General features: G+C 34.5%; 1 protein-coding gene across 2 annotated transcripts in view; it reads left to right on the top strand.

Moving 5' to 3' along the window:
* The window catches only part of WDR11 (WD repeat domain 11), an 81,934-nt gene that overhangs the window by 18,069 nt on the left and 37,531 nt on the right, over positions 1-26,334 (top strand). For both annotated transcript variants that reach the window (XM_037804499.1, XM_037804498.1), the window contains exons 10-16: positions 4,703-4,879; positions 7,537-7,621; positions 13,895-14,001; positions 17,700-17,775; positions 22,489-22,597; positions 24,513-24,637; positions 25,290-25,437. In XM_037804499.1, coding sequence (XP_037660427.1) covers positions 4,703-4,879; positions 7,537-7,621; positions 13,895-14,001; positions 17,700-17,775; positions 22,489-22,597; positions 24,513-24,637; positions 25,290-25,437 — 827 coding nt within the window. The remainder of the gene's footprint in view (positions 1-4,702; positions 4,880-7,536; positions 7,622-13,894; positions 14,002-17,699; positions 17,776-22,488; positions 22,598-24,512; positions 24,638-25,289; positions 25,438-26,334) is intronic.

The raw sequence follows: 26,334 nt of genomic DNA, 5'->3' as shown, positions 1-26,334 counted from the left end.
ATTAGAAAAATTATTTTAACCTTTTTTAACAAAAATTTTCTTATTATAAAGTTGGGGATTTTAACTTTCAACAGATGTTTCTTTGCAGATAAAATATTGTTTTAAAGTTATTTGGTTATTTGTGGGGCCAGTTTATATTAAAGGAAGAATGAGATTTTGTGATTTTAAATATACTAGTTGAAATTTTAAGAATGAGTAAATATCCTAAGCAATTTTGATGTATCGTTTTTGTTTTTAATGTGGCTGTGGTTTATAAAGGATTTCAATATCATGATTAATTCTTACATTGTATAATATTTTCAATTATTTTCATTTTCAGGATAGTCTTTAGTAGTTTTTTGTTTAAATGCTAGATAGATGATGTACTAGAAAGAGCATTACCTTATTAATCATCTTAATCAGAAGTGACCTTTATTAAGCACTTCATACTATGTTGAGTGCCTGTGCTAAATACATATTACCCCACCATAACTCTGCGAGGTAGGTAATATTATTGTCTCCATTTTATAGATGTGGAAACTGAGGCCCCAAGAGATTAAATAACTTACTCAAAATCACAGCCATGAGTAGAAGAGCCATAGTGTGAACTAGTCACCCGGGTCTGGAGTCTGTGCTCCTTAGCAGTGGCCCCCAGGCCTGGCTACTCTACTGCCATCTTGGGCAAGACCCTGACCTCTCCAGGCCTTGGTTTTCTTATGATTCCTGCTGGTCGTAAAATCCTTTTACTCAATGGCATTAACTTTTATATGTAAAATTCTTTTCAGTCACTCTACAGACTTAAATCCATATGAGGAAGTTTAGCACATACTTATTTTGCACAATTCAGTTTATTGGTTACACAATATTCTGAGTTAATTGACCGTGTCTGTAATAAATTTAAAATATTAAAGTGAAAAGAATTATAAGACACACATGCACAGAACCCCATAGAAGGTTAAAATTTTATATTGTTTATGTATCTTAAATGATATAAATTACATTTTAAAGAAACAAAATGATACAGATTGCATAGCAATTCTTGACAGTGTCGTTGATTTAAAAGTATTAAATACATAAAGCTTTGCTACTTGAAAACATTTTAATTAAAACTTTTAATTAAACTTTTTAATTTGAAATTCAGTATGTATCTAGTGATAATTGAAATCAATTCAGTTAAATACAGAAACCTGATTTATATTCATTGGGTAAAGGCTGCTGTGTATTATGGCATAATCTGCCCTACCTGGTGAATTGCCTTGTATGGAAGATGCTTGAAGAAAAATGTGGCAGTTCCCAGGAGTCAACTCCAAACTAATAATCTTGGTATACATGGTTCTACATGTTGAATTTTCCATCTCTTTCTACCCTGTCTTTCATTACCAAAGTAATGACAGAGAAATGTGGAAAAATCCAAAGGGGATTTTTTTTTAAATTCAATTTTATTGAGATATATTCACATACTATACAGTCATCCATGGTGTACAATCAGCTGTTCATAGTACCATCATATAGTTGTGCATTCATCACCCCAATCTATTTTTGAGCATTTTTCTTACACCGGAAGGAATCAGAATAAGAATAAAAAATAAAATTAAAAAAGAACACCCAAATCATTCCCCCCATCCCACCCTATTTTTCATTTAGTTTTTAAACCCATTTTTCTTCTCATCCAACCATTCACTGGATAAAGGGAATGTGATCCACAGGGTTTTCACAATCACACTGTCACCCCATATAATCTACATTGTTATACAATCGTCTTCAAGAGTCAAGGCTACTGGGTTGGAGTTTGGTAGTTTCAGGTATTTACTTCTAGCTATTCCAATACATTAAAACCTAAAGGCAGTTATCTATATAGTGCGTAAGAGTGTCCACAAGAGTGACCTCTCAACTGTATTTGAAATCTCTCAGCCAGTGAAGCTTTATTTCGTTTTGTTTCACATCTCCCTTTTGGTCAAGAAGATGTTCTCAATCCCACAATGCCGGATCCAGATTCATCCCCGGGAGTCATATCCTGCATTGCCAGGGATATTTACACCCCTGGGAGTCAGGTCCCACGTAGCAGGGAGGACAGTGAGATCACCTGCCAGGGTGGCTTAGTTAGAGAGAGAGAGCCACATCTGCGCAACAAAGAGGCACTCGGGGGAGACTCTTAGACACAGTTATAAGCAGGTTTAGCCTCTCCTTTGCAGTAGCAAGCTTCCTGGGGGCAAGCCCCAAGACAGAGGGCTCAACATATCAAGCCAACAGTCCACAATGTTTGTGAGAACATCAGCAACAATCCAGGTGAGAAAATCCAACAACTCCGCATCCTCCCCCAGCTCTTCAGGGGGCCCCCAAATTTATATTTTTATTTTCCACCCAAATTACTTTGGGATGTATTGCTATTTCACTCTGACCTATACAGACCTACCATATCTCGCTTCCTATTCAAAGTTCCATGTAATTGCTGTGTTTGAACAAACTGACTGTAGAAGTTATATTTAGAAAATATAAATCCTTCACCAGATAAACATCTCTTCCCTTGGTCTCCCATAGAAGTTGAAGTTTTAACACACAGTCAGGTTCAACCTTTACCCTTTGGCCCGATTTGCCCTAGTCTTAACCCGATCTGCTTCATTCATATCTTTAATTGAAGTCTGGGATCTTTTTCAGCTTTTTTTTTTTTTTTTTTTTTAACAGTTGCTATATATGTTATACTGACATTCATATCTGCCGAGCTCTAGCTCTGAGTTTCAGGTGTCACACAGATACCCAGTGTTCCAGAGACCAATCAGGTTATACACAAAGGGATCAACATTTCAGAGTTTGGATATAGCCATTACAATTCAGGAATAGATTTGACTGCTGTAAGAGCTTTACAATCTAGGGACCATTACAATAATCGTTTCCCTGTTAGGCTGTGCTCTAAGATTCAATTCTGAGTTTACACACTGTAGTTAGTCCATATTGGTGAGGCATTATAGTGTTTGCTTTTGTTTCTGGTGTACTTCACTCAAAATGCTGTCCACAGGATCCATTCACCTTGTGTGTCTCACAGCATCACTTTTTCTTATAGTTGCTCAGTATTCCAATTGTATGCGTACACCGCAGTTCTCCATTCTGTTCTTCAGTCAGTGTGCCTTAGGCCACCTCCAGCCACTGCAAATCACGAATACTGCTTCCATAAACACCCAGTGTGCAAATATCCATTCATGCCCTGCTCTTCGATCTTCCAAGTATATACCCCATAATGAGGTTGCAGGGCCTTATGGCATCTACATACTTAGCTTCTTGTGGAACCACCACACTGTCCTCCTGAAAGGCTACACCATTCTGCCTCCTAACTAACAGCAAATACCTACATCCCTTTCCATGTTTCCTCCAGCATTTTTTCCCTATTTGTATTTTTCCTACAATTTTATAGAGCTATATTGACATACCATACAATTATCAACAGTGTACAGTCAGTTGTTCATGGTATCATCATATAGTTGTGCATTTATCATCACAGTGAGCACTGGAACATATTGATTACTATGAAAAAAGTTTTTTTTTAACAAATAATAAAAGATAAGAAAAAGAAAAGTAAAATATCATACAATACAATATAATAGTAAGGACAGAAAGCACCACTACGAAGAATCCCATATCCCTCCCTTATATCCCCCTCTCGTACACATTTAACTTTGGTTTATTGCCTTTATTACATTTGTGGGAGCATATTACAATGTTACTGTTGACCACAGATTCCAGTTTGCTTTGATTATGTTTTTTCCCAAATACCATCCCAAAGGGGACATTTTAATCTGATTAAATTAATGGCCATTTTTTAAATATATCTTATGGATTTAAAGCAATTATTTTATTAAAACTAAATATTAATCAACTTTACAGCCTCAAAAAGTTATATTCATAATCCCATCTCTCACAGTAATTTCCATCTTTCCCTTTCATAATATAAATGTGTGTCTATATTTATATTCCTTATTTTTTTTTTGACAAGTTGATCCAAGTATTTGATAATAGTTCAGTAAGAAGATATTTACTGAATTCATGTTTTGTTTCAGTGTTTTTTATTGGAGTCACCTTTTTAGTTTGAGGCTTCAAAGCATCAGGGTATCTGAAAATAATGCTGTTTAACACTTAACTATTGACAGTGACCCTTTATATATTATCTATGTATTTATTTATTTTATAGTTATTTTATATATTTATATATAAAGTATTTTCTTGTAAAGTTTAAATTTTGTAATTACATTGACACATAGAAAGTTTCATGAGTTCTTTGAATCTGCTGTTTGTGATTACCAGTTTTATGTGCAGTTTACAAAGTACATCAGATTGAAAAGTAACCCTTTAGAAAGGCAATAAGAGGAATGAATTACAGCCTCCAGCTCCACAGAAACTTCTCTAACCCAGTCCTCTTGATTTGTTCTGAAGCTTTTGTTTGGTGCCCTACACCAAGAACTTTGGCTGAAACAGTGTTTCTTAAAAGACACAGGTCCCAGAATTCTGGATATCAGTCCTCTGGGGTAAGCTGTCCTTCATGGTGTTACGAGGATGTGATTAAAGTTCCGTAGCCAAGTACAGAGCCTTTGTGCCCCTAATAGCTGCAGCCCTTTGTATGCTATGTTGTACCTTTTCTTCTAGACCTGAAGAGTATTTCCACTGAAAAGTTCTTTAAAATTTTAAGGTCAGTATACATTAAAATTAGTCTGTTTGCATTTTTATCACAAATTAGGGCAGAGCGCAATAGCTGGGGAAGAACATCCCAAAGGCTCCATACTGCAGGAAGTGCACCTCAAATTCCTGCTGACGGGACTGCTGTCGGGACTGCCCTCACCGCAGTTTGCTGTCCGTATGTGCCCACCGCTGACCACGAAAAACATCAAGACTTATCAGCCACTGCTGGCTGTTGGTGAGTGTTAATCTATTCCTTGCATAATTTTCCATGCCTGGCTTACATTCTGTAAGTCATTTAGGTTGTGTGGTTACTAGAAAATCCTTGATTCTCATTGAGAATGCTTTAAAGGAGGAAGAGTCTAAATGAAATTATATTTGTAAAGTATTCATCTTCAAATACCATTTTTCTTCTTACTGTTTTTTCCCTGTTCTTTTAATCTCCCTGCCTTTTTTGTTTTAATGCGATTTTGTTGAGATATACTCACACACCATAAAACCCATGCGTAGTATACAATCACTGGCTCACAGTATTATCACTTAGTTGTGCCTACATCTTCATGATCAATTTTAGAACATTTTCATTACTCCAGAAAAAAAGAAAAAGAAAAAAGAAAACCCAAATCCCTTTATATCCCTCATCCCCCCCCCATTATTGACCCATAGTATTTGTTACTAATCCCCCTGCTTTTTAAATTTATTTTTAATCACAATGATAACTCATCTACCTGAGACAAGAAGATAGCGCCCCTGACACTGTCACTGCATTTCTGAAATTTCAGAAGGGTGCTCCCTGGGTAGTGCTTGAGCCCCACCCCAGTCACTTTATGTGCATGTCATTTTACGTTGGGTCTTTCATAATATCATTATAGTTTAGCAACAGCAGTGTTCTTCATTTGCTAAGAATTGTATCTTAAACATTGTTTAAAGTGGCTGACCCTGTTCTCTAAAAACTAAGATTTGCCTTTTGGGCTGAAGTTGTGTATTTTTATGTTATAGATAGGAATATTTGTCTGAGTTCAACTTGCTGTCACATTAATTTCATAGGTGACTTAATTTTCTTTTCATAGAAAACCAAAATTTAATTTGCTATTAAGTATACAAGATTAAAACATTTCTCTAAAATTATTGAAAAATAGTGTACTTGTTTGAAAATTTCAAGATTTTTTCTTAAGATACTGTTGGTTAGCTTAGCTTCTGGCTTTCTCCCCAGATCATAAGCATGTGATTTATGAATTTTTTAAATGAAAACTTGGTCATATTTATTTTGTGGCCAATATGTCTCAGTTTATGGCTGTTTCTTGAATATTAATGGTTTATTTGGGTATTAATATTTAGCAGTACTTATTCCCATTTATTTCTATTGCTTTCTTCTGGAAGTGATTTGAATTTCAGGGTTCAGTAGCATTTTGTGTACAGGTGTTTAGATTTATATAAATGCAGATAAATGTTAATTTCTGCTTTAGAAACTTGATTCATATTAAACCTTTTTTAGAGGTTTTAATTAGGATTTGTCAACATACAGTTTTTCTTGGGGAAAATTAAGTCTTGGAATAGTTATATAATAAAAGTTATGTCAGGGTCTGAGATATCCATTGTAAAATATGCTACTGGTATATAATGAATATTAAATCATTTATTGGATTGACTGTAATAACAAAATAAAAGTAAAAAATTATAAAATAAGTGCCTAAATTAGTTTTTTAGAGTCACTAGGGAAGAGAAACAGAATTCAACTGTAAAATTACTTCTCCTTGTGGTGCCTCTAGAGTATTCAACCTTAAGCACCATTAAAACTTGGAGAATGTGGAAATCATTTGATTAGTTTGAAGATCTGTTAATTGAAAAATTTCAGTAATTCTTTAGTTACTTTCTTAGTACCATAAGGTATTATTATATAGTAGATGAAAAATGTAAACAACTGTAATACTGTATTTTTTTTAGAAGGTTATTGCAATAGATTTTTTTTGGAGATATATCAATCAAGTAAGCTAAAATTAGAATTTGCTTAGCACTGTTACTTCCATTCTGTTGCTTTGTATGTATCCTTTAATCCATTTAAGAAAGTGATTGCTCAAACAATTATACTGTTTGCTTTGCTTGCTTAACTTATAAAAACATTTCATGGACTGAAACTTTACTTTCTTAGTATGCCAGTGTCCCTTCTAATTAAATTTTGGACTTGCCAGCTAAAACCCTTAGACATAATAATAACTACAAACTATAATTACAGTGGTAACAGAAAGAGTAGTCATTAGCCAAGTGCTTACTAAGTGCCTTGTACTGTGCTAAGTGCTTTGCTTCAGTTTTCTCATTTAAACTCCTACAAATGGATTTTCTGTTATTTCCATTTTAAAGAGACAGAAACAGATTTAGTGTTGGTAATTTGCCCGAGAATATCACTCATAGCCAGGGCTTGACTCAGGTTTTTTTAACTATGAAATCCACAGTTCATTATTGCTTATGATTTATTTAACATAAAAGACAAAACAAACACTAAAACCTTTTAAAGAAAAATAGAAAATTCTGGTTAATGAGCTTTGCTAAGGTTACCTTTTTGAGGATCAACTGCAAATAAAATGGTCTCAATCTCCCATAGGTGGAAAAGCTTTAAGAAAGTACTTCTTAAAAATGTATGTGCATCAAGTTAGGTTTTGAAGTCTCTGTGAAAATCTATCCCTGGAGTTAAGTATAATTTTAGAGCACTTGAGATTAGACCCATTTTTGATAAGGGAAAGTTCAGAGAAATTCACTCATTTTTCTTTAACACAAAGCTCAAGTTCCTTTTATAAAAGATAAATATTATAAAATGATTAAAATCTTGAGAAAGTATTTTATTGGAAAGATCTGGAATTTGCACTAAATTCACACTTTTCTTTTGTGCCATTTTGACAGGCACGAGCAACGGTTCTGTCCTTGTGTACCATCTTACCAGTGGGCTGCTGCACAAGGAGCTGAGCATCCACTCCTGTGAAGTCAAGTGAGTATGTCACTGTGGTGGTGGTTTGTTTTTCTCTGTTGAGATCACAAAATAGCAGCCCATAGTAATTCTCTCTAACACAGAAAAAAGTTCTCATATACTTTTCCTCATTGAATATTCACAGTGGTATCTGCAATGGTGATTATTTGACTGAAAATTTTAAATAATAAATATTCTTGTCTAACTGATGGGTATGCTGACTTAGGAGGAATATTAGTTGTTTGCTTTATAAAGACATTATGCAATAGAGACATTTTTATCAGTTTTACTGCTCCATCTTCTTTATTTAAACTCCTAAAGTCCATGTCATTTTCTTACTGGAATCACTGTGCTTTCTTGTTCAACTTTAATTTCTTTTTTCATTTCTGTAAAGATCCATCAGTAGAACTACTCATGAAAAACAAACAAAAAAGTCATTTTAGTTGTTAATTAATCATATTTATTTGTTTAAACTCCATCAGAAAAGAACCAAAGCTACATAGGATTTCTTCTTTGATTTTGAGCGCTGTGTATGTGGAAATACCTGAGGGAAGGCTAAATTGAGCAGAGTGCCTCTTTGTGTTGCTGTTTTAAAGTGCATACATATCTACTCGATAACATTATTTTGCTGGTTGCCTATTTCTTTTTCTGCTCTGGCAGTGATGAATTGTAAAGTTGTACATACATGTACATGATATAATTATAGATTTAATGATACACTAAAATTCTTAGTGAACACATTATTCTGAGTAAATGCATTTTCTGAATGGGGAAAGGGTTAGCCCTTTAAGTGTTACAACTTCTAATTGTAATGGAAATCTCTGAAAAGTTTGCATTGCCATATTCAAGAGCATTGTTTTGTAGTGCAGCCCAGGTGACTGTTTATTACCACCCTAAGTTTTGCCCCTTGGATATCTCCCTTTGATATCTCCCCAAGCATTGTTCCGTGGAATAGTAATGTCTTCAAAAGCTTTGGGCATTTCAGATGCAGTGACACAGTGTCTGGACCCTTTTAGGCTATTGTTCATTGTCTTTCTCTTCTTCCTCTATTAAAGTGCCTGCAGTTTGCCATCCTATACTGCTTCCAATAATCCCTGTTGCCCCTGCTGATATTTTCTCCTTTCCCTTCTTTCTTGTCTATGTTTCTTCTCTCTTGACATTCGTTTTCACCTTTGGCTTTTGTGTATGGCATTTCTTTTATGGCTAATACCAACCACTTGAAACTCCATTTAATCAGTACTTGCTCCAAGGATTAGACTTAAGTATTGATACTTACATACGTCATTTCATTGAATCCCCACTATAACCCTATTATTTTTCCCGATTTACAGAAGAATTGGAGAGTATTCTGAGAAAGAAGTGGATGGCATTCAATCTAGGCCTTTCTGGCTTCAGAGCCTGAGCTCTTTACTTACAGTGCGTGTGTTGTATCTCCAGCTAGAAAGGGGATGTAGATTACTAGAAAACATGATGCCTATAAAATATAAATATTGACTGAGCCAGGATTCATGGTACAGATTTGAAGCATCCTTCTGTAAAATCAAGTATACTTTCAATTTGAGGGGGCTGGGGGTGGGGGAGGTCAGTGAAATCTTTAATAAAGATGTGATATCTAGTTTGTCAGCTAACTACTAGTTTTAGGTAAGATTTATTATCCTGAATCAGTTATTTAGTCAGGTCATAGATACCACTAAATATTTGACTTACATATGCTATGATAATATTGGTGGTTCAATAACATTGAAATTGTTTAAAGTGTTACTTGGAATACCTAATAACTGTAAGGCACATGCTATTCGGGATTTTGTTGCAAGTGATCATAAAGATATGCTCCGTTTTTTATTATGAATTTTTCCTCTAATTGCCATTTTCAAGATAATTCACATTTTATATCTGAGATGATGTCTTAGATGCTGCTGAAATCCTGCTGTATTTGTGTTTCACTTAATGCAGTTATAGTGTTATAATTAAAGACCATTATAAAAATTTCACAGATGTGTTACAAAAAATTGATGAACTTATTAGCAATAAACACAATACAACTCCAGATTTTCATATGTAAATAAAAGGCCAACTTGTTGAAAGTTGTTTTTCTACTGTGCACTAAATGTGTTTTTTAAAAGTACATGTTCAGAATTACTTGACTTATGTGTGTACACATGGCCAGGAACTGCTTTACTGCAGTTAGTTGTGTGTGTGTTTTAAAACTGTGATGTTTTAACTAGCTGTGTTTTGCAAATATTTATTGAACATTTCCTATATGCCTATAGATAGACACAGCCTGTGATTCTTACCATCTAGTGGAAAATACTGAGGTAAACAACAGAGCGTAGTACATGTAGGTTTTCTTAGAATATTTTGTTTCTTAGATATTAGTTTGTATCTTTTTCCAGTACATTGACTTTACGATAATGTAGTTCAGTAGTGTTTTGAATGTCAAAAATTATTATAGCAGTAGTTTATATGGGTGTCAAACACTGATGGATTCGGGATTGCTTTGAGTAAGTTGAATGATTTTTGGAAATTAAAATGATCTCTTTTTTGTTTGTAAATTTATAAAAGTTAATTTCATATAATCCTTGAACTTTCGGAAGTTATGTGGTTGCCCCAACTACCCAATGTTGAGAAGTAGCCCCTGTTGCATTCCCAATAGATGGCAACTGGCCCAGCTTGAGAACTTATAGGAGTCAAAACTTATTGAAGTCAGATATATGCTGATAGATGACAAGGTTGCAATTGTTCCGTGGTTAGGAATCCTACAAAACCATCCTAGTCCAATCAGAAAATGAACTGTTGTTCTTGATATTTTTATAGGCCTCACTGTTGAGTTAAACCTAGACAATAGCATCCTAATCCTGAGAGCTGGTGGTGGTCATCTGTGTTTGACAAGAATTTTCATTCTTTTCTTTTGAGGGATAATCCTCACTTTGAAGTCCAGCTTCGTTTTAATTTTTTTTAGTAGATGAGTAGGAATTGGATATACATGCTGTTGCTGCTGGAATCTGTTCAAAGGCAATATGCTCCTAATGCTAGATTACAAAGCAGCAGCCTCCCACGTTCTGTGACTATCATGTACATTTGGGCACTTTGTAATGAGTGGGGAAAGTACTTCTGAGTATGTGTGGCACTAAATAACCCACAAAGGAATGCTAGGCTTTTCTGGGGTATCATTTGTTGAATATAACAGAATTCACTGAACACCTGTCATGTACCTGGTATTGTGCCACCTTCTAGACATACCCAGGACAGTCATGGTCCCACTCTTCAAAGAGAATACAATCTAGGGCAGTGTTTCTCAGCCAGTCACACCATTTCCCCAGTTGTTCAGGTTTAGATTAAAACTGTTTTTACCCTCTGGGTCTCAGCTTTAATAGTCCTTCAGGTTGCCTGGCCCCAGACATTGGATTATGTGTGGCTCATACATTCTCTTGTTGAATTCTGCACATTTCTCTTTTGTAATATAGTTAATGCAAAATACACTTACATAATGTCTCTTTTCTGCTAGATTGTAAGCTCCAGAACAGTAGTGATTATTTCAGTCTCATTCACGGCTGTATTCCGAGTGCCTAACACAATCACTAGCATATACTGAGTACTTAACAGTAACTCTAAAAATAACGAAGGAGGGAAAGACAGGACGAGAATTCCTAGTGTCCAGAGATAGTGCATTACTTTAATGGAGCAGAATTGGTTCAAATTGGTAGCAACAAGACTTTGCAGATGTGTGGGTAAGCAGATCTGATCGAAGCCATCAGACTTACAGAGAATCCAAAAAGATTCCTTTTTTTTCTTTTGTTCACTCTACATTGAAAAATTAATAAGCACTATTACATGTTAGGAGAAAGAAGGGAAAAACAAGACAAAGGACTTCTCCAATGAATAGTTAAACAAATTATATGGTATTTGTTCTAGTTTGCTAATGCTGCAGAATGCAAAACACCAGAGATGGATAGGCTTTTATAAAACGGGGGTTTATTTCACTACACAGTTACAGTCTTAAGGCCACAAAGCGTCCAAGGTAACACCTCAGCAACACGTTCCTCTCCAGCAAGCTTGCTCCTCCACAAAACATCGGGTACCTTCACCAGAGGATGGCCAATGGCGTCCGGAAAACCTCTGTTAGCTGGGAAGGCAGCTGGCGTCTGCTCCAAAGCTCCGGCCTCAAAACGGCTTTCTCCCAGGAGGTTCCTCCCTCACAGCTGCACTCCGTTCACTCTCTTTGAGTCAGCTCATTTATATAGCTCCACCAATCAAGGCCCACCCTAAATGGGTGGGGCCACGCCTCCATGGGAACATCTCATCAGAATCATCTCCCACAGCTGGGTGGGGCACATTCCAAGCAAATCCAACCAGCACCAAAAAACGTCTGCCCCACAAGACTACAAAGACAGTGGCATTTGGGGGACACAATACATTCAAACCGGCACAGTGTTCATAATATGTGTAGTTTGTGTTTAGAAAATGGGGGAGACCTTATGAAGAAAATTGGGCTTGTGTTAGATTTTGAAATAAGAATGATAATGATGAAAATATTTGCCAATACCTGTAATGCCTGCTATGCTGCAGGCTTCCTTTATGCACTCAGTATTATTCCTGCACAAGAAAAGAAGAAATTGAGATGCAGTAAGTGCTGGAGCCAGGATTTGAACTCAAATAGTATTTGAAGAGGAAAGAGGGAAGTCATTCCAGGCATGGGAATTCCCAAGGATACCCAGTTTTGTTTTTTTAATTCAGTTTTGTTGAGATATATTCACATATCATACAGTCATCCATGGTGTACAGTCAGCTGTTCACAGTACCATCATATAGTTGTGAATTCATCACCCCAATCTATTTTTTTGAACATTTTCCTTATACCAGAAAAAGTAAAAATAAGAATAAAAAATAAAAGTAAAAAAGAACACCCAAATCCCCCCCTCCCACCCTATTTTTGTTTAGTTTTTGTCCCCATTTTTCTACTCATCCATCCATACACTGGATGAAGGGAGTGTGATCCACAAGGGTTTCACAATCACACTGTCACTTCTTGTAAGTTACATTGTTATACAATCATCTTCAAGAGTCAAGGCAATTGGCTTGCAGTTTGATAGTTTCAGGTATTTACTTCTAGCTATTCCAGTACATTGAATCCGAAAACGGTTTAAATAGTGCGTAAGAGTGCCCACCGAGTGAGCTCTCATCTCCATTTGGAATCTCTCAGCCACTGAAACTATTTTCTTTCATTTCTCATTCCCCTTTTGGTCCAAAAAGATGTTCTCAATTCCATGATGCCTGGTCCAGATTCATCCCTGGGAGTCATATCCTGCGTTGCCAGGAGATTTACACACCTGGGAGTCAGGTCCCACGTAGGGGGGAGGGCAGTGAGTTCACCCGCTGAGTTGGCTTAACTGGAGAGAGAGGGCCACATGTGAGCAACAAAGAGGTACTCAGGGGGAGATTCTTAGACACAATTATAAGCAAGTTTAGCCTCTCCTTTGCAGTAACGAGCTCCATAAGTGCAAGCCCCAAGATAGAGGGCTCGAAGGATACCCAGTTTTAAGCAGACTGATATCAGTGTTTTAATAGAACTTTATGTTGAAAGATTTGAAATCCTTACTAATTACAGCAATTCCCTACCTTTGCAAGATATTATTTTTAGTTCTCTTATGGATTATGTTTGCCTTTGTGAGAAAAGGCAAGTAGGTGAGTACACAGGGGTCAATGAGGAAAGTTACTGTCGTTAAAGTAGGGAATAAGAGTCCGATTGTTCTCTCGGTTAGGTAGGTTGAGGCAGATGACTCAATGGCCTTGAAAGCCACAGAGAAGAGTTCAGATATGATGCAGGAGGTAGTAAGGAGCCATTGTACCTTCTCAGGTAAATGAGAAATGTGTTAAAAGCAGTATTTGATGCTAAATTTGGCAGTTACATTCAAATTAAAATAGTAATCAATAGACTAGACCAGGGGTCAGCAACATTTTCTGTAAAGGTCCAGATAATAAATATTTTAGACCTTTCTGGCCATGCAAAGAGTTGCAACTACTCAACTCTGCCATTGCAGTGCGAAAGCAGTTATAGATAATGTGTTGTTTTTTAAAAATAGTACCATATATTCATATAGAACAGAAATTTGGAAAGGGCCTTTCCTCCCAACCAGCTTCTTTTACCTTGGAAACAATGTGTAAGGGCATACTAATATTATTTTAATTGAGTTGTGTAATAAATTTTAGGCCTTAATAAGGAAAACTTAATTTTCAATTAAATTTTTCAAACCAAAGAAATGTGTTAGATCTGTCTTTTTTAATTTCTCTCTGTAGAGGTATCGAATGGACAAGTTTGACTGGCTTCCTTTCTTTTGCTACTTCAACACCGAACAATATGGGATTAGTGAGAAATGAACTTCAGCTAGTCGATCTTCCAACAGGTTTGTGTATTTAGGCTGTTAAAACAAGATTTAAAATGTTGTTTTTCATAATGATCAAAAGTGTTAACTATTTTAAAATCTGTTTCAAAGTACTTTCTTTCACCTTAGATTTTTTTCTCATTTTCTATGTGTTTATAAGTTCATTTTTTCTATAATAATTGCCCTAGAAAAATCTCATCCTTGTTTGTTTGGAAATTTTGTTAAAACAAGTGCATGAAAAAATGGAATACCATTAGCTTGAACTGATAGATTCATAAAAAAATGATACTAGTTCTACTTTTTAAGTACATTGTTATATATAGTCCAAAGATAAATTTTAAAATAAATCTTTATAGTTAGACTTTATTATATTCTCTGTTAAAGGTTTTGGCCTTTGTAGAAACCTTTTTTAAAAACTTTTAAAGTTTAAGGATTGTTGTAAAATGCTCAAAATTTAAAACTTTCGGTAGTCTCTGGTTGAATAGACAGAATAACTTAATTTAGGAGTTTGAAGATTTTACAATAGGAAACATTTCAGTAAATTAACTTGGCCAGAGTGATGTAAAACCTAAAATCCAATGAGTTTCAAAATGAAGAACTTTGAAAATATAATAAGGTAAGCATTTAAAATTATTTTGTAGTGCATGCAGTGATTTCAAATAGATTTTTTAAACAAAATTTGTGTTGAGTTTCCTTAAAATGGTGTAGTGATGTGAGTATATGTAGATGATTTTAACCAATAAGGGGTATGTGTGTGTGTGTGTGTGTGTGTGTGTGTGTAACATAAATCAAGTATATGGTTGCTTCCTTACATTCTCAGTATGTATTTCCAATTTCTTAAAAGTACAGTTTTTCTTACCTATCAGAGTATGTTACTGAACCTCAAGGAATCAGCCCTATTTTTAATAGTTTCTATCTTGTCTCATTGGAAGTTTCCTGCCCAGTGACACATCCCCAGATTTCTGATTTGCTAGCAACTGTCACTCGCTGTCTATCTAGTTAATTGATACCCCATGGATGAAATGCTGTTGTGTCATTCACTAAAAAAAAATGCCTGTTTGTTTTTTTCATTTAGCTTAAATTCACAAATGTTTGCTAACTTAAAACATGTCTTTCACAGATTTTTTTTTCTCTAGCAATCAGAATGATTAAGAAGAAACATTCCATTATTCTTTAAATGTGCCTTTACCCGATTACTAGTGAAGTTGAACCTTTTGTGTGTGTGTGTGTGTGTGTGTGTGTATATGTTTTATTTATTTCTATTCTACATTGAACTTTGGATACACTGTTTGGCCATTAGTTTACCATTAGTTTATTGATTCTAGAATGTCTCTTAATTTTATAAATAATAATTTTACATGTTTTAAATATAGTTTCTCATGGTTTTTTTCAAATTTTGTTTATGATATTTTTAAACTTTCCAAAGAGCTGAGTGTTGATGTAGGCAAATATGTCAATGCTTTCTCTTCTGTTTCGTCTGATGCTATTAAATACTATGATGTTAATGTTTTTATTTTTTATGATAATCAAGCTGGAATTTATTTGGTACATAGAATAATACTGGGACTTTACTTTTTCTCCTGAATTGTATGGACAGTAGTACCATTACTACCTACTGTGTTTTCTGTTTTTTCTTCAAATACATCATATATATTACTGTATAGATTCTCTATTTTTTTCATTGATATTTGCACCTTTTACATCACTGGTAAAACACTTTTTAATTACTCTAACTTTAGAATGTGTTTTGATATCAGGTAAGTGTGCTAGGCAGATGTCTAAAAAGGTCCTTGGCATAAGTACATATCTTCTCCTAATGATTCAGTCAAACACTAATGTCGCTCTTAGGGAATTTGTAGATGTAATTAAGGTCCAAAATCAGTGTCCCTTAAAATCAGGAGATTATCTGGATGGGCCTCACAGATTTATTTATTTATTTATTTATTTATTTTAGTCTTGCCATTTCATTTTTTTTATTCATTTTATTGAGATATATTCATATACCATGCAGTCATACAAAACAAATTGTACATTTAATTGTTCACAGTACCATTACACAGTTGCATTCATCACCAAAATCAATCCCTGACACCTTCATTACCACACACACAAAAATAACCAGAATAATAATTAAAGTGAAAAAGAGCAACTAAAGTAAAAAAGAACACTGGATGCCTTTGTTTCTTTGTTTGTTTTCTTCCCCCATTTTTCCACTCATCCATCCATAAACTAGGCAAAGGGGACTGTGGTCCTTATGGCTTTCCCAATCCCATTGTCACCCCTCATGAGCTAGATTTTTATACAATTGTCTTCAAGATTCATGGGTTCTGGGTTGTAGTTTGATAGTTTCAGGTATCCACCACCAGCTACCCCAATTCATTAGAACCTAAAAAGGGTTGTCTATATTGTGCGTATGAGTGCCCACCAGAGTGACCTCTCGGCTCCTTTTGGAATTTCTCTGCTACTGAAGCTTATTTCATTTCCTTTCATTTCTCCCTTTTGGTCCAGAAGATGTTCTCCATTCCATGATGCCGGGTCTACATTCCTCCCCAGGAGTCATATTCCACGTTGCCGGGGGATTCACTCCCCTGGGTGTCTGATCCCACGTAGTGGGGAGGGCAGTGATTTCACCTGCCACGTTGGCTTAGCTAGAGAGAGAGAAACAAAGAAGCATTCGGGAGGACACTCCTAGGCACAATTATAAGCAGGCCTAGCCTCTCCTTTGCAGCAACAGTCTTCCCAAGGGCAAGTCCTGTGGTAGAGGGCTCAACCCATCAAACCACCAGTCCCCTATGTCACAGATTTATTTTTGAGGAATAAATTTCTATAGTCACAGTTACTGACTTCTCTAAGTGGAACATTTGTGTTAATTGATAATAGACCTTTATAGCTATTTTTTCAAAGGAAGGAAGCAGGCTAGTAGAATTAGGAAAGTACATGGGGTGTTTGACATCTAATAATATCAAGCATAATGAGATTTTCAGCTTGATGGCATTGAAGAGCAGGCAGACATTTCGCTATACAGTTATGTTTGAATTGAATATGTTCTCTATTGTATAATGTAAATAAAATTCTGAGGAAATGTATTAAAATATATTTGGAAATAAGGTAGAATTTACTTTTTTTTTTTTTTAATTCCTAGAGAACTGTTTCGCTTCTTTTGATAGCTAACTCAACTAGTTCTTTAACAACACACTTGAACATTGTGGTTGTCATTTTCCAGTTTCAGTTAATAAAGAGTTTTAAGTAGAATCGTGTCAAAATATCTTAGTTATGTATTTTGTATACAGCAAAAAAAGTCTGAAATACCTGTTTAAAAAGTTTTTCCCCCACTGGTTAGTATTTGTAAACATGGGACAGTAGACGGTTGCTTTACCATGGATGCTTAAAAAATGTAGGGATTAATATTATTGGGTTAACATTGAATTATTTGAGAGAAACCACAGAAGGAATTCAAGGAATCCTATAATGAAATGAAAATGTCCTTTTATAAAATGGATATTTGGATACAATTACTATATTATCAATCATTAACTTTAAATATTTTTTTAAGAATTTAAATATATAGAGAGAGATTATTAGAAACAGCTAAGAAGCAAATGGAAGGATGAATAGGAAAACAGAGGGTAGTACTGATCAAATTACATTAGTGTATGGCTTCTGGTTTCTTCAATGTTTTATGTGCTATTTTCACCTCTGTTTAATATTTGCAATTAAAGGTAGGAGCATTGCTTTTCGCGGTGAACGAGGCAGTGAGGAATCACCCATCGAAATGATTAAAGTGTCTCATTTGAAGTAAGTGTCACCCTAAAAAAATTATGATTTTATCACAATGGAATCTCATGGGTCCTTTTTTTTATTTACCTTTAAGTAAGTGGGAATATGCTAGAATGCATATAGAATTTCTTGGTGATAGTAATTGGTGATGTGCAGCATATCAAAGAAAATATATATATTTTTTAATGCAGTTTTATTGAAATACATTCACACACCATACAATCATCCATGGTGTACAATCAACTGTGCACAGTATGATCACATAGTTATGCATTCATCGCCATAATCTGTCTCTGAACATTTTCCTTACATCAGAAAGAACCAGAACAAGAATAAAAAATAAAAGTAAAAAAAGAACACCCAAACCATCCCCCCCATCCCACCCCATTTGTCCTTTAGTTTTTATCCTGATTTTTCTACTCATCCGTGCACTAGATAAAGGGGGTGTGATCCACAAGGTCTTCACAATCACACTGTCACCCCTTGTAATCTACATTATTATATAATCGTTCAAAGAAAATATTTTGATCTCAAAACTAAGTTGCTGCCACTTTTAATTTTGTACTTCTAAAAAGAGGGAAATTTTGTATGAATCTTAACATTTCATTAAATTGTTAAAGCCAGTAACCCATTTTTGTTCCACTATTGCTGTATTTTTGTAAATGCACATCATCCACTAAGAAAATGTTATTATTAATTAAATTCTTACGATTTTTCTACTTTACTATGGGCTTATTGAGTGAAAAAACTCATTATCTTTATTTATAATTTAGACTCATTTTACTTCTAGTAATTTTTTGAGTTTGTTATTCCAAGAGAAAAATCCATGTAAAGTGGGATTATGAAAAATAGCAATTGAATGAATACCAATCAAAAGAACAAATAAAGTATAAACTCTCCAAAATTGTTTTCAAAATTGTTTAGGTGTTTCTAGGATTTTCACATTTCCATAAAAATTTTAGAATCAGTTTGTCAGTTTTTAGCCAAAAAAGGCTTCCTGGAATTTTGATTGGGATTGCATTGAATCCATAGATCAGTTTGGGGAAGAATTACACCTTAACAATATTGCTGCTTACAATTCATGGACAGGTACATTTCTCCACTCATTTAGGTCTTTAATTTCTCTCAGCTATATTTTATAGTTTTCAGCGTATAGGTCTTAAACATCTTTTGTTAATTTTTTGTTTGTTTTTTGATGCTATTATAAATGGAGTATTTTCTGTATTTAATTTCAATTTTGAACTATTTGTTACTTGTAAACTGAAACACAATTGATTTTTGAATATTTAACTTTTATCTTGTGACCCCACTAAACTTACTAGTTCTATTAGTGTTTTAGTTTATTCCTTAGGACTTTTTTTATGTAGAAAATCATGTTGTCTGCAAATAAAGGTGCTTTTTTTATGTCTTTTTTCCAATCTGCGTTTTGTACCTTGCCTTACTGCACTTTCTAAAACAATATTGAATAGATGTGGTGAGAGTTGGCATGCTTGCTCTATTCATGGATCTTATGGAGAAAGCATTCAGGCTTTGAACTTTAAGTATAATGTAAGCAGTAAATTTTTTGGTAGATGCGCTTTATCAAGTTGAAGAAGTTCTTTTACTAGTTTGCTGAGAATTTGTATCATGAATAGGTATTGAACTTTGTCAAATGCTTTTTCTGCATTTATTGTGATCATCTGGTATATTGTGTGTGGTTTTTTTAATAAGTCTTCTAATATAGTAAATGACATTGGTTGATTTTCAAATGTTAAGTTGACATTACATTCCGGGGATAAACCCCAAACCTTTTGATATGTTGGCGGATTTGATTTGCTAATAAATATTTTATTAAGGATTTTTGCATCTATGTTCCTGAAAGATACTGGTTTAGCTTTTCCCTAATATCCTTGTTTGGTTTTGGTATCATGGTAATACTAACCTTGTAGAATGAGTTGTGAAGTATTCCCTCCTTTTTTCTTGTTGAGTTTGTGTAGAATTGATACTGTTTCTTGCCTAAGTATGAAAAATTCACCAGTAAACCAAGCAGGGCCCCAAATTTTCTTTATGGAAAGTTTTTAAATACAAATTCAATTTATTTCATAGATATGAGGTTCTTCTGGTTATTCTTTTTATTTTATTTTTTAGTAAGCTTTGGTATTTGATGTCTTTCAAGAAATTTGTCCATTTCAATGAAATTGTTGAATTTATTGGTAATTTATTGGAAAATATTCTTACTATCCTTTTAATGTCTGTATGATCTGTAATGACCTCTTTTATCCTTGTATCAGTAAATTATGTTAATCAGTTTTATTGATCTTTTCAAAGAAACTGCTTTTGATTTCATTGATTTTTCTCTGTGGTTTTTCTTCATTGACTGCCACTCTTGTCTTTTTTAATTCTCTTCCTTTTGGTTTACTCTGGGCTTAATTTACTCTTCTTTTTCTGGTTTCTTCAGGTGGAAGCTTAGATAATTGAATTAAGGTCTTTCTTTAAAATTTATTATAAATATCTAATGTTATATAAGTACTACTTTACATTTGCTGTATCCTACAAATTTTGATTCTGCGTACTTTCATTTTAATTCACTTCATAATATTTTTTAAATTTTCCATGAGATATTTATAAAGGTATATTGTTTAATTTAAAATATGTGGGGGATTTTCCAGGTTTTTTTGGTTATAAATTCTAGTTTATTTCTGTTGTGATCAGGGAGCATACTTTATATTATTTCGGTCTCTTTAAATTTAATGTGATTTGTTATATGGCCCAGCATATGTTTGAACCTTAGTGAATGTTCTGTGTGCACTTAAAAGATTGTGTATTCTGTTATTGTTGATTAGAGTATTCCATTAATGTCAGTCAGATCAAGTTAATTGATAACCTCTATTCAAGTCTTTTATATTCTTACAAATTTCCTTTCTGTCTGTTCTGTCAATTATTGAGATATGGATGTTGAAATCTCTTAAGTTTAATTTTGGATTTATTTATTTTTCTTTTGAAGGACTTAGGTTCTTGTTTTAGGTGTTTTGAAGCTCTGTTAGGTGCAAATGTATTTAGAATTGTTATGTCATTTTGATGAACTGTTCCTTTATCATTATGAAAAGTTCCTCTTTGTTTCTGGTAATATTCTTTGTTCATAAATCCACTTTGTCTCAGATTGATATAGCCACTCCAGGTTTTTTTCTGATTAGTCTTTGCATGGTATATCATTTTGTTATCGTTTTACTTCTAGCCTATCTTCATCTTTATATTTAAAGATGATGTTTTGTAGACGGCATATAATTGGGGCTTGCTTTCTTTGTGATCTGACAATCTCTGCTTTCTAATTGCATTGTTTAATTATTCATATTTACTGCAGTTATCAATATGGCTTATGTTTAAATCTGTTACCTTGCTAGTTGTTTTCTGTTTTTCTCATTGTAAATGAATTAATAAAAATATTTGTAATTGCTCAGTTATAATTTCTAATATGCAAAATGTCAATTGCTGTAATCTATATAAACAAAAGTTCTTTGGGTTTCCTCAGTACTTTTTAAGAATGTAAAGGGATCCTGAGATGAAGAATTTTGAGAACTGCTGAACTGGATTATTGTGAATCTTTTAGAAGATTCTTCAGTCTCTTCTGTTTCCGGTCTCAACTCTATACATGCCTCTTAAATTAGTACATCTAAAACAGCTGATTGCATACCCCCCCACCCCCCATCCACTTTAAAACTTTCATTGATTCACTATTCTCTGCAGAATAAATCGCTACATACCCTAACATGGTACTTAAGACCTTTCAAAAATGATCCAAAATTATCATTTTAGTCTTCTTTCTCATGATAGCTGTCTGCATGTCTGGTACCGTATACCCCAAACACCCTGTGTTGTGTCCTTTCCTGTCTTTTGCCATTTGTCATATTTATAACTCTGGAATGCCATTTCTCTGTTGTCAAAACTAATTTCCTTTTTCACAGTGAATCTTTATAGCATTTACAGACTCTGACTTATATTAGATATTTGCGTACATGAATATCTGTGTACCTGCCTTAAATGCCTTTATATTAGATATAATAAAAAGTATAATATATTGCATTTGTGTAATCCATCGTGATTTTTGAAATTCTTAACTGTGTACTGTACATTTTTATTTTTATTCTTACAGCATTTAGTGAGGTAGGTAAGACAGGTATTATGAAGACCATTTTAAAGATAAGTGACGCTCTGAAAGGTTACATGGCTTGTCTGAAGCCACATAATTATCAGGTGGCAGAAGAGTCTGGGTTCTTTGATACCCCAAGTACGGGGATCTTCCTACTGTGTCACATTTCCTCAACGTCAGTGGTCATTTGTTGATTACTTTTTAATTCCTCACAGTGGTTACTGAGTAATCAACACTGAGTTCATGTTTGTTGAATTGCATTCATTGACCTCATTTGGTACCTCTTCCAGGCTTGACAGATGGTGGATAAAGTGATATTTGTTGAATACCTTCTGTCAGGATTTTTACCCATACCTTTTCTCACTCTTTCGTCTGAGCTGAGCTCCTTGCCTAATTATGTTAAGTTAGATGGGCTCTCAAAGATCACCTTATAGCTTTACCTTCTTATGACTCTTAATTATAGGGGCCAAATGTTAAACTGTTATGTTTAGAATATGTCATTTGAGGTTTCTGATTTACTAAACTTTTTATTTGTGCTAAATCATGGTAAAAATATTGCAAAAATGGGCTTATTTAGTAATTTGTTTTGTTTCATTTTGTTTTAGACAGTATTTAGCAGTTGTATTCAAAGATAAACCCCTGGAGTTATGGGATGTTAGGACTTGTACCCTTCTTAGAGAAATGTCTAAAAACTTCCCAGCAGTAACTGCTTTGGTAAGTTACAATTTAAGAACTAAATAGTTTATTTAGATATACGTATATATGGTGAATATCTTTTTAGTTTGAAGTGAAATCATTAATGCCACATATTTTCTTGTTAAAATGTGTGTCCAGAGAAGATGATCTAAATAAATGTAGATAACTTATTTTTTTGGATGGCTCAACCTAATATTACATTAATTCAACTCTAATCAAAATTTCACTTAGATTTTTTGAGGAACATGATAAATACAGTCTAACATGTTTCTGTAAGAATAAAGGTCCTAAATAGTAAAGTTAACCTTGAAAAAGGAGGGTAAATGTGGCAGTTGAGAGTGACAGCAGGACCCGATTTACCAGATTTTAATACATAGTACAAAAACATAGCAGTAAAAATAGTGTCATATATACATGGGGATAGGAAATGGACTGACTTAGTAAAGAGTTCAGAAATAGACCATGAATATTTGGGAACTTATATGATAAAATAGCATACAAATCAGTGGAGAAAGGACAGGTTATTTAGTCGACAGTACTGGGAAAACTCTCACTGTTCTGAGAAAAATACTGGTTACATAATACTAATGCCATGTACAAAGTTGTGCTCCACCAGAATGAAAAACCTTACTTTTGTGACCTGGGAGCACAATAGGGTATCAGAAGCTCAAACCAGAAGGCAAAATAAAATAAAATAAATCAATGAATTTGATTACATCAAGATCAATACTTTATGTTCAGTGAAAGACACTGTTGTGAAAGTGAAATATTGAATTCAGGTTTAAAAAAGAAATTCTCCACTGTGTAAAACCAATACGGCCTTACCTAATACTTCTAGGGGATTATTATTTAGGAAACGCCCACCAATTAGCAGTGAGAAGATAGCTAACGGAAGAATGGGCAGAGTGTGTGAGCAGTTAATGAATAGCAGAGAAACCTGAAAGGCCAACACGAATATGAAAAAATATTTGAACTCACCACTTTTCAGAGATCCATAAAGTGAAATAACCATGATACACGTTTTAGACCACCAAAGTTTGGAAGCTGTAAAGCATCAGGTGTGGGTGGACTAGGGATATAGGAATCTGTGCTTAGCTGGGAGAAATGCCAACCAATGCAGCGATTCTGGAGAGCAGGCTGGCAGTATCTAGGTAAACACAGGCATGCTCTGTGCTCCAGCTGTTCAACTCCTGGTCATAAGGAAATTTTGCAAGGATATCTGCTACAGATGTTTGTCAAGATGGGAGTTTGAATGCATTCTAAATGCTCTTTGCTGAGAGAACAGACAGATTAAAAAGTGGTGGATGCACCCATGGACTGTAATGCAGCATTCGAAAAGAACAGGGATAGGACTTAGGTACAGCATGCTGAGTGGAAAGAGTAAGAAACAGAATGAGATATTTAACACAGTGCTATATATATAATTTACAGATGCATGCATGTAAAATAACTATACATTAAGAACATAAGCATACATGAGGGTATTGGGTTAAATATATTAGAATAGGTGGAAATATAAGGGAATAACTAAAATGAGAGGTTTTGTGGGGACGACAATGTGCCCTAATTTGAGGATCATGAATATGTCAACCCTGTGCATGTAAGGGAAGGAGAGGAGGGGAGAATAGTTGGGAATAAGAGATAACATAATGAATGCATGATTTTCATTTTGTGAATAAGAAAGTATCAAAAGATTGGACCTTTCAGAAGTTTGCAACTAAATGTTTATATTATTAAAATCTTCTACCTCAAGTGCTAATTAAAATACATTTGTTTTACCTTCCTATAAATAGATAAAGCCTAATAAAATTGTGAATTCATGTGAAGTAATGATAAATAATGCTGGACAATGGTGATTATATATAGCTTTTCTGGAAGGATTCTTTGACAGAAGGAAACCTAGCACTTGTCTCCATTTGTCCTTCCTGCACAGGAGTGGTCACCTTCTCACAACTTGAAGAGCCTGAGAAAGAAGCAACTCGCTACCCGAGAGGCCATGGCCCGCCAGACTGTGGTCTCAGATACAGAGCTGAGTATTGCTGAGTCGTCTGTGATCAGGTGCAGTGCGCTGTCTCTTGCCACTGTCATTTATAATACCATTATGATTGTTGGGAATTTGACAAGTGTCCTCCAAAGCCATCTGCTTTTGAACATACTTTGTTTTGTATTTCTGTACATGTCCAGATTATGCAAATGTTAATTTTATTAATGTATTTCTCCATACAATCAATAATATTTGTGGAAATATCCACACATCAGCATCCATTAAGTGAACAGGATCATCCTCTGTGCCCATCTGTTCCATAAACTTCAACTTCTGAAATTCAAGTGAAGTAACATAAACACACAGATAGACCATATTACCAGTTTTGCACACCAGAGAAAATGGATTGGGAATTCTAAATTTAAGTACCATCTCCACCCCACTAATTGTACAAATAGAAAGCTTTGGAGATGATGGGTAGATGTGAGGCCTCTCTGCTGAGGAGTGTTTTGCAGCAGAAACAGAACTAAGGGAGTTCTTTTCCTTGAGTTAAGTATAGATCACTGTATCCCTCACGATATTTATTATTATTATTAGCTGAGCAAAGATTCTTTTTTTAAAATGGTTTTGAATCTCTTAATGCATCTATTTTGGGTTAGTTAATTAATTATAGATGTCAGTCTAGGAAAAGAAATATTAATAATCTTATTTTTCTCTGTACCAAAGCTTGTTGCAGGAAGCAGAAAGTAAATCTGAACTCAGTCAGAACATCTCTGCCCGGGAGCATTTTGTGTTTACTGATAATGATGGGCAAGTGTATCATCTCACTGTTGAAGGAAACTCAGTGAAAGATAGTGCCCGGATTCCACCAGATGTGAGTCCAACCCTTGACTGAATCTTAATCAAGAATTCTTATTGAAGATTTTGTTGGTTCCATGTCTAGTGAAACCATAGTTAAGTTGGAAAGCTCTTTCAGAAAACTTTTATTTAAATTAACTTTACTATTTAAGAGAATTGATTAAACTTGTACCATACTGCCAGAGAATAGCCTTATAACTATTTTGATTAAATACTTACTACGTGCTACTCATTTTTATCCCCCACAATAATCCATGGAATTATCTCCATTTTATCTATGGCGAAACTGAGGGAGAATAACTAACTTTCCCAAGGTCACCCAGCTTACTTATCTGACACAGCAGTGTTTTAAAGTCAGGTCTGTCTAACTCAAGAGTCTGTCCTCTTTTGGGCACTGTCCTGAAGGATCTGACTTGAACAGTCTAGTATTATTTTGGATAATAGCAATCAGCTGTTATGTGTAATGAGTATTACTAATATTTAATAACTTCTATGTATCCTTCTTATAACCTTGTGGAGTCCTTTAAGTTTTTTGGAGTTAATAATTTTAACTTATTATTATTACAGTAATTTCACAGGGTGTTTGTAATGAATGAAGAAAATTTTTTGATTAATGCAGACTACTATAATGTTTAAATGTAAGCATGAAGCAATTAAAAAAAAATCTGTTTATTTTAAATTGCCACCTAAAAACAGAATATTTTAGTAGAATGCTTTCCCCTGCATTTTATAGGTAGCTGGGGAGTCTCATGAGATTGCATTCAAGATGTTTGGCTAGGGCTGCAGTCATTTGAAGTTAAATGTGGCAGGAGGAGCCACATCCAAGATGGCTCACTCCTGACTGGCACAGTAAGGCTGGCTGTTGGTGAGAGGCCTCAGCTACATGTGGAACTCCCGACAGGCCTCTTTGGGT

The sequence above is a fragment of the Choloepus didactylus genome, chromosome 15, assembly GCF_015220235.1.
Source record: "Choloepus didactylus isolate mChoDid1 chromosome 15, mChoDid1.pri, whole genome shotgun sequence".
Lineage (NCBI taxonomy): Eukaryota > Metazoa > Chordata > Mammalia > Pilosa > Megalonychidae > Choloepus > Choloepus didactylus.
The sequence above is the reverse complement of the archived record's forward strand: the minus strand, read 5'-3'. Positions and strand labels throughout refer to the sequence as shown.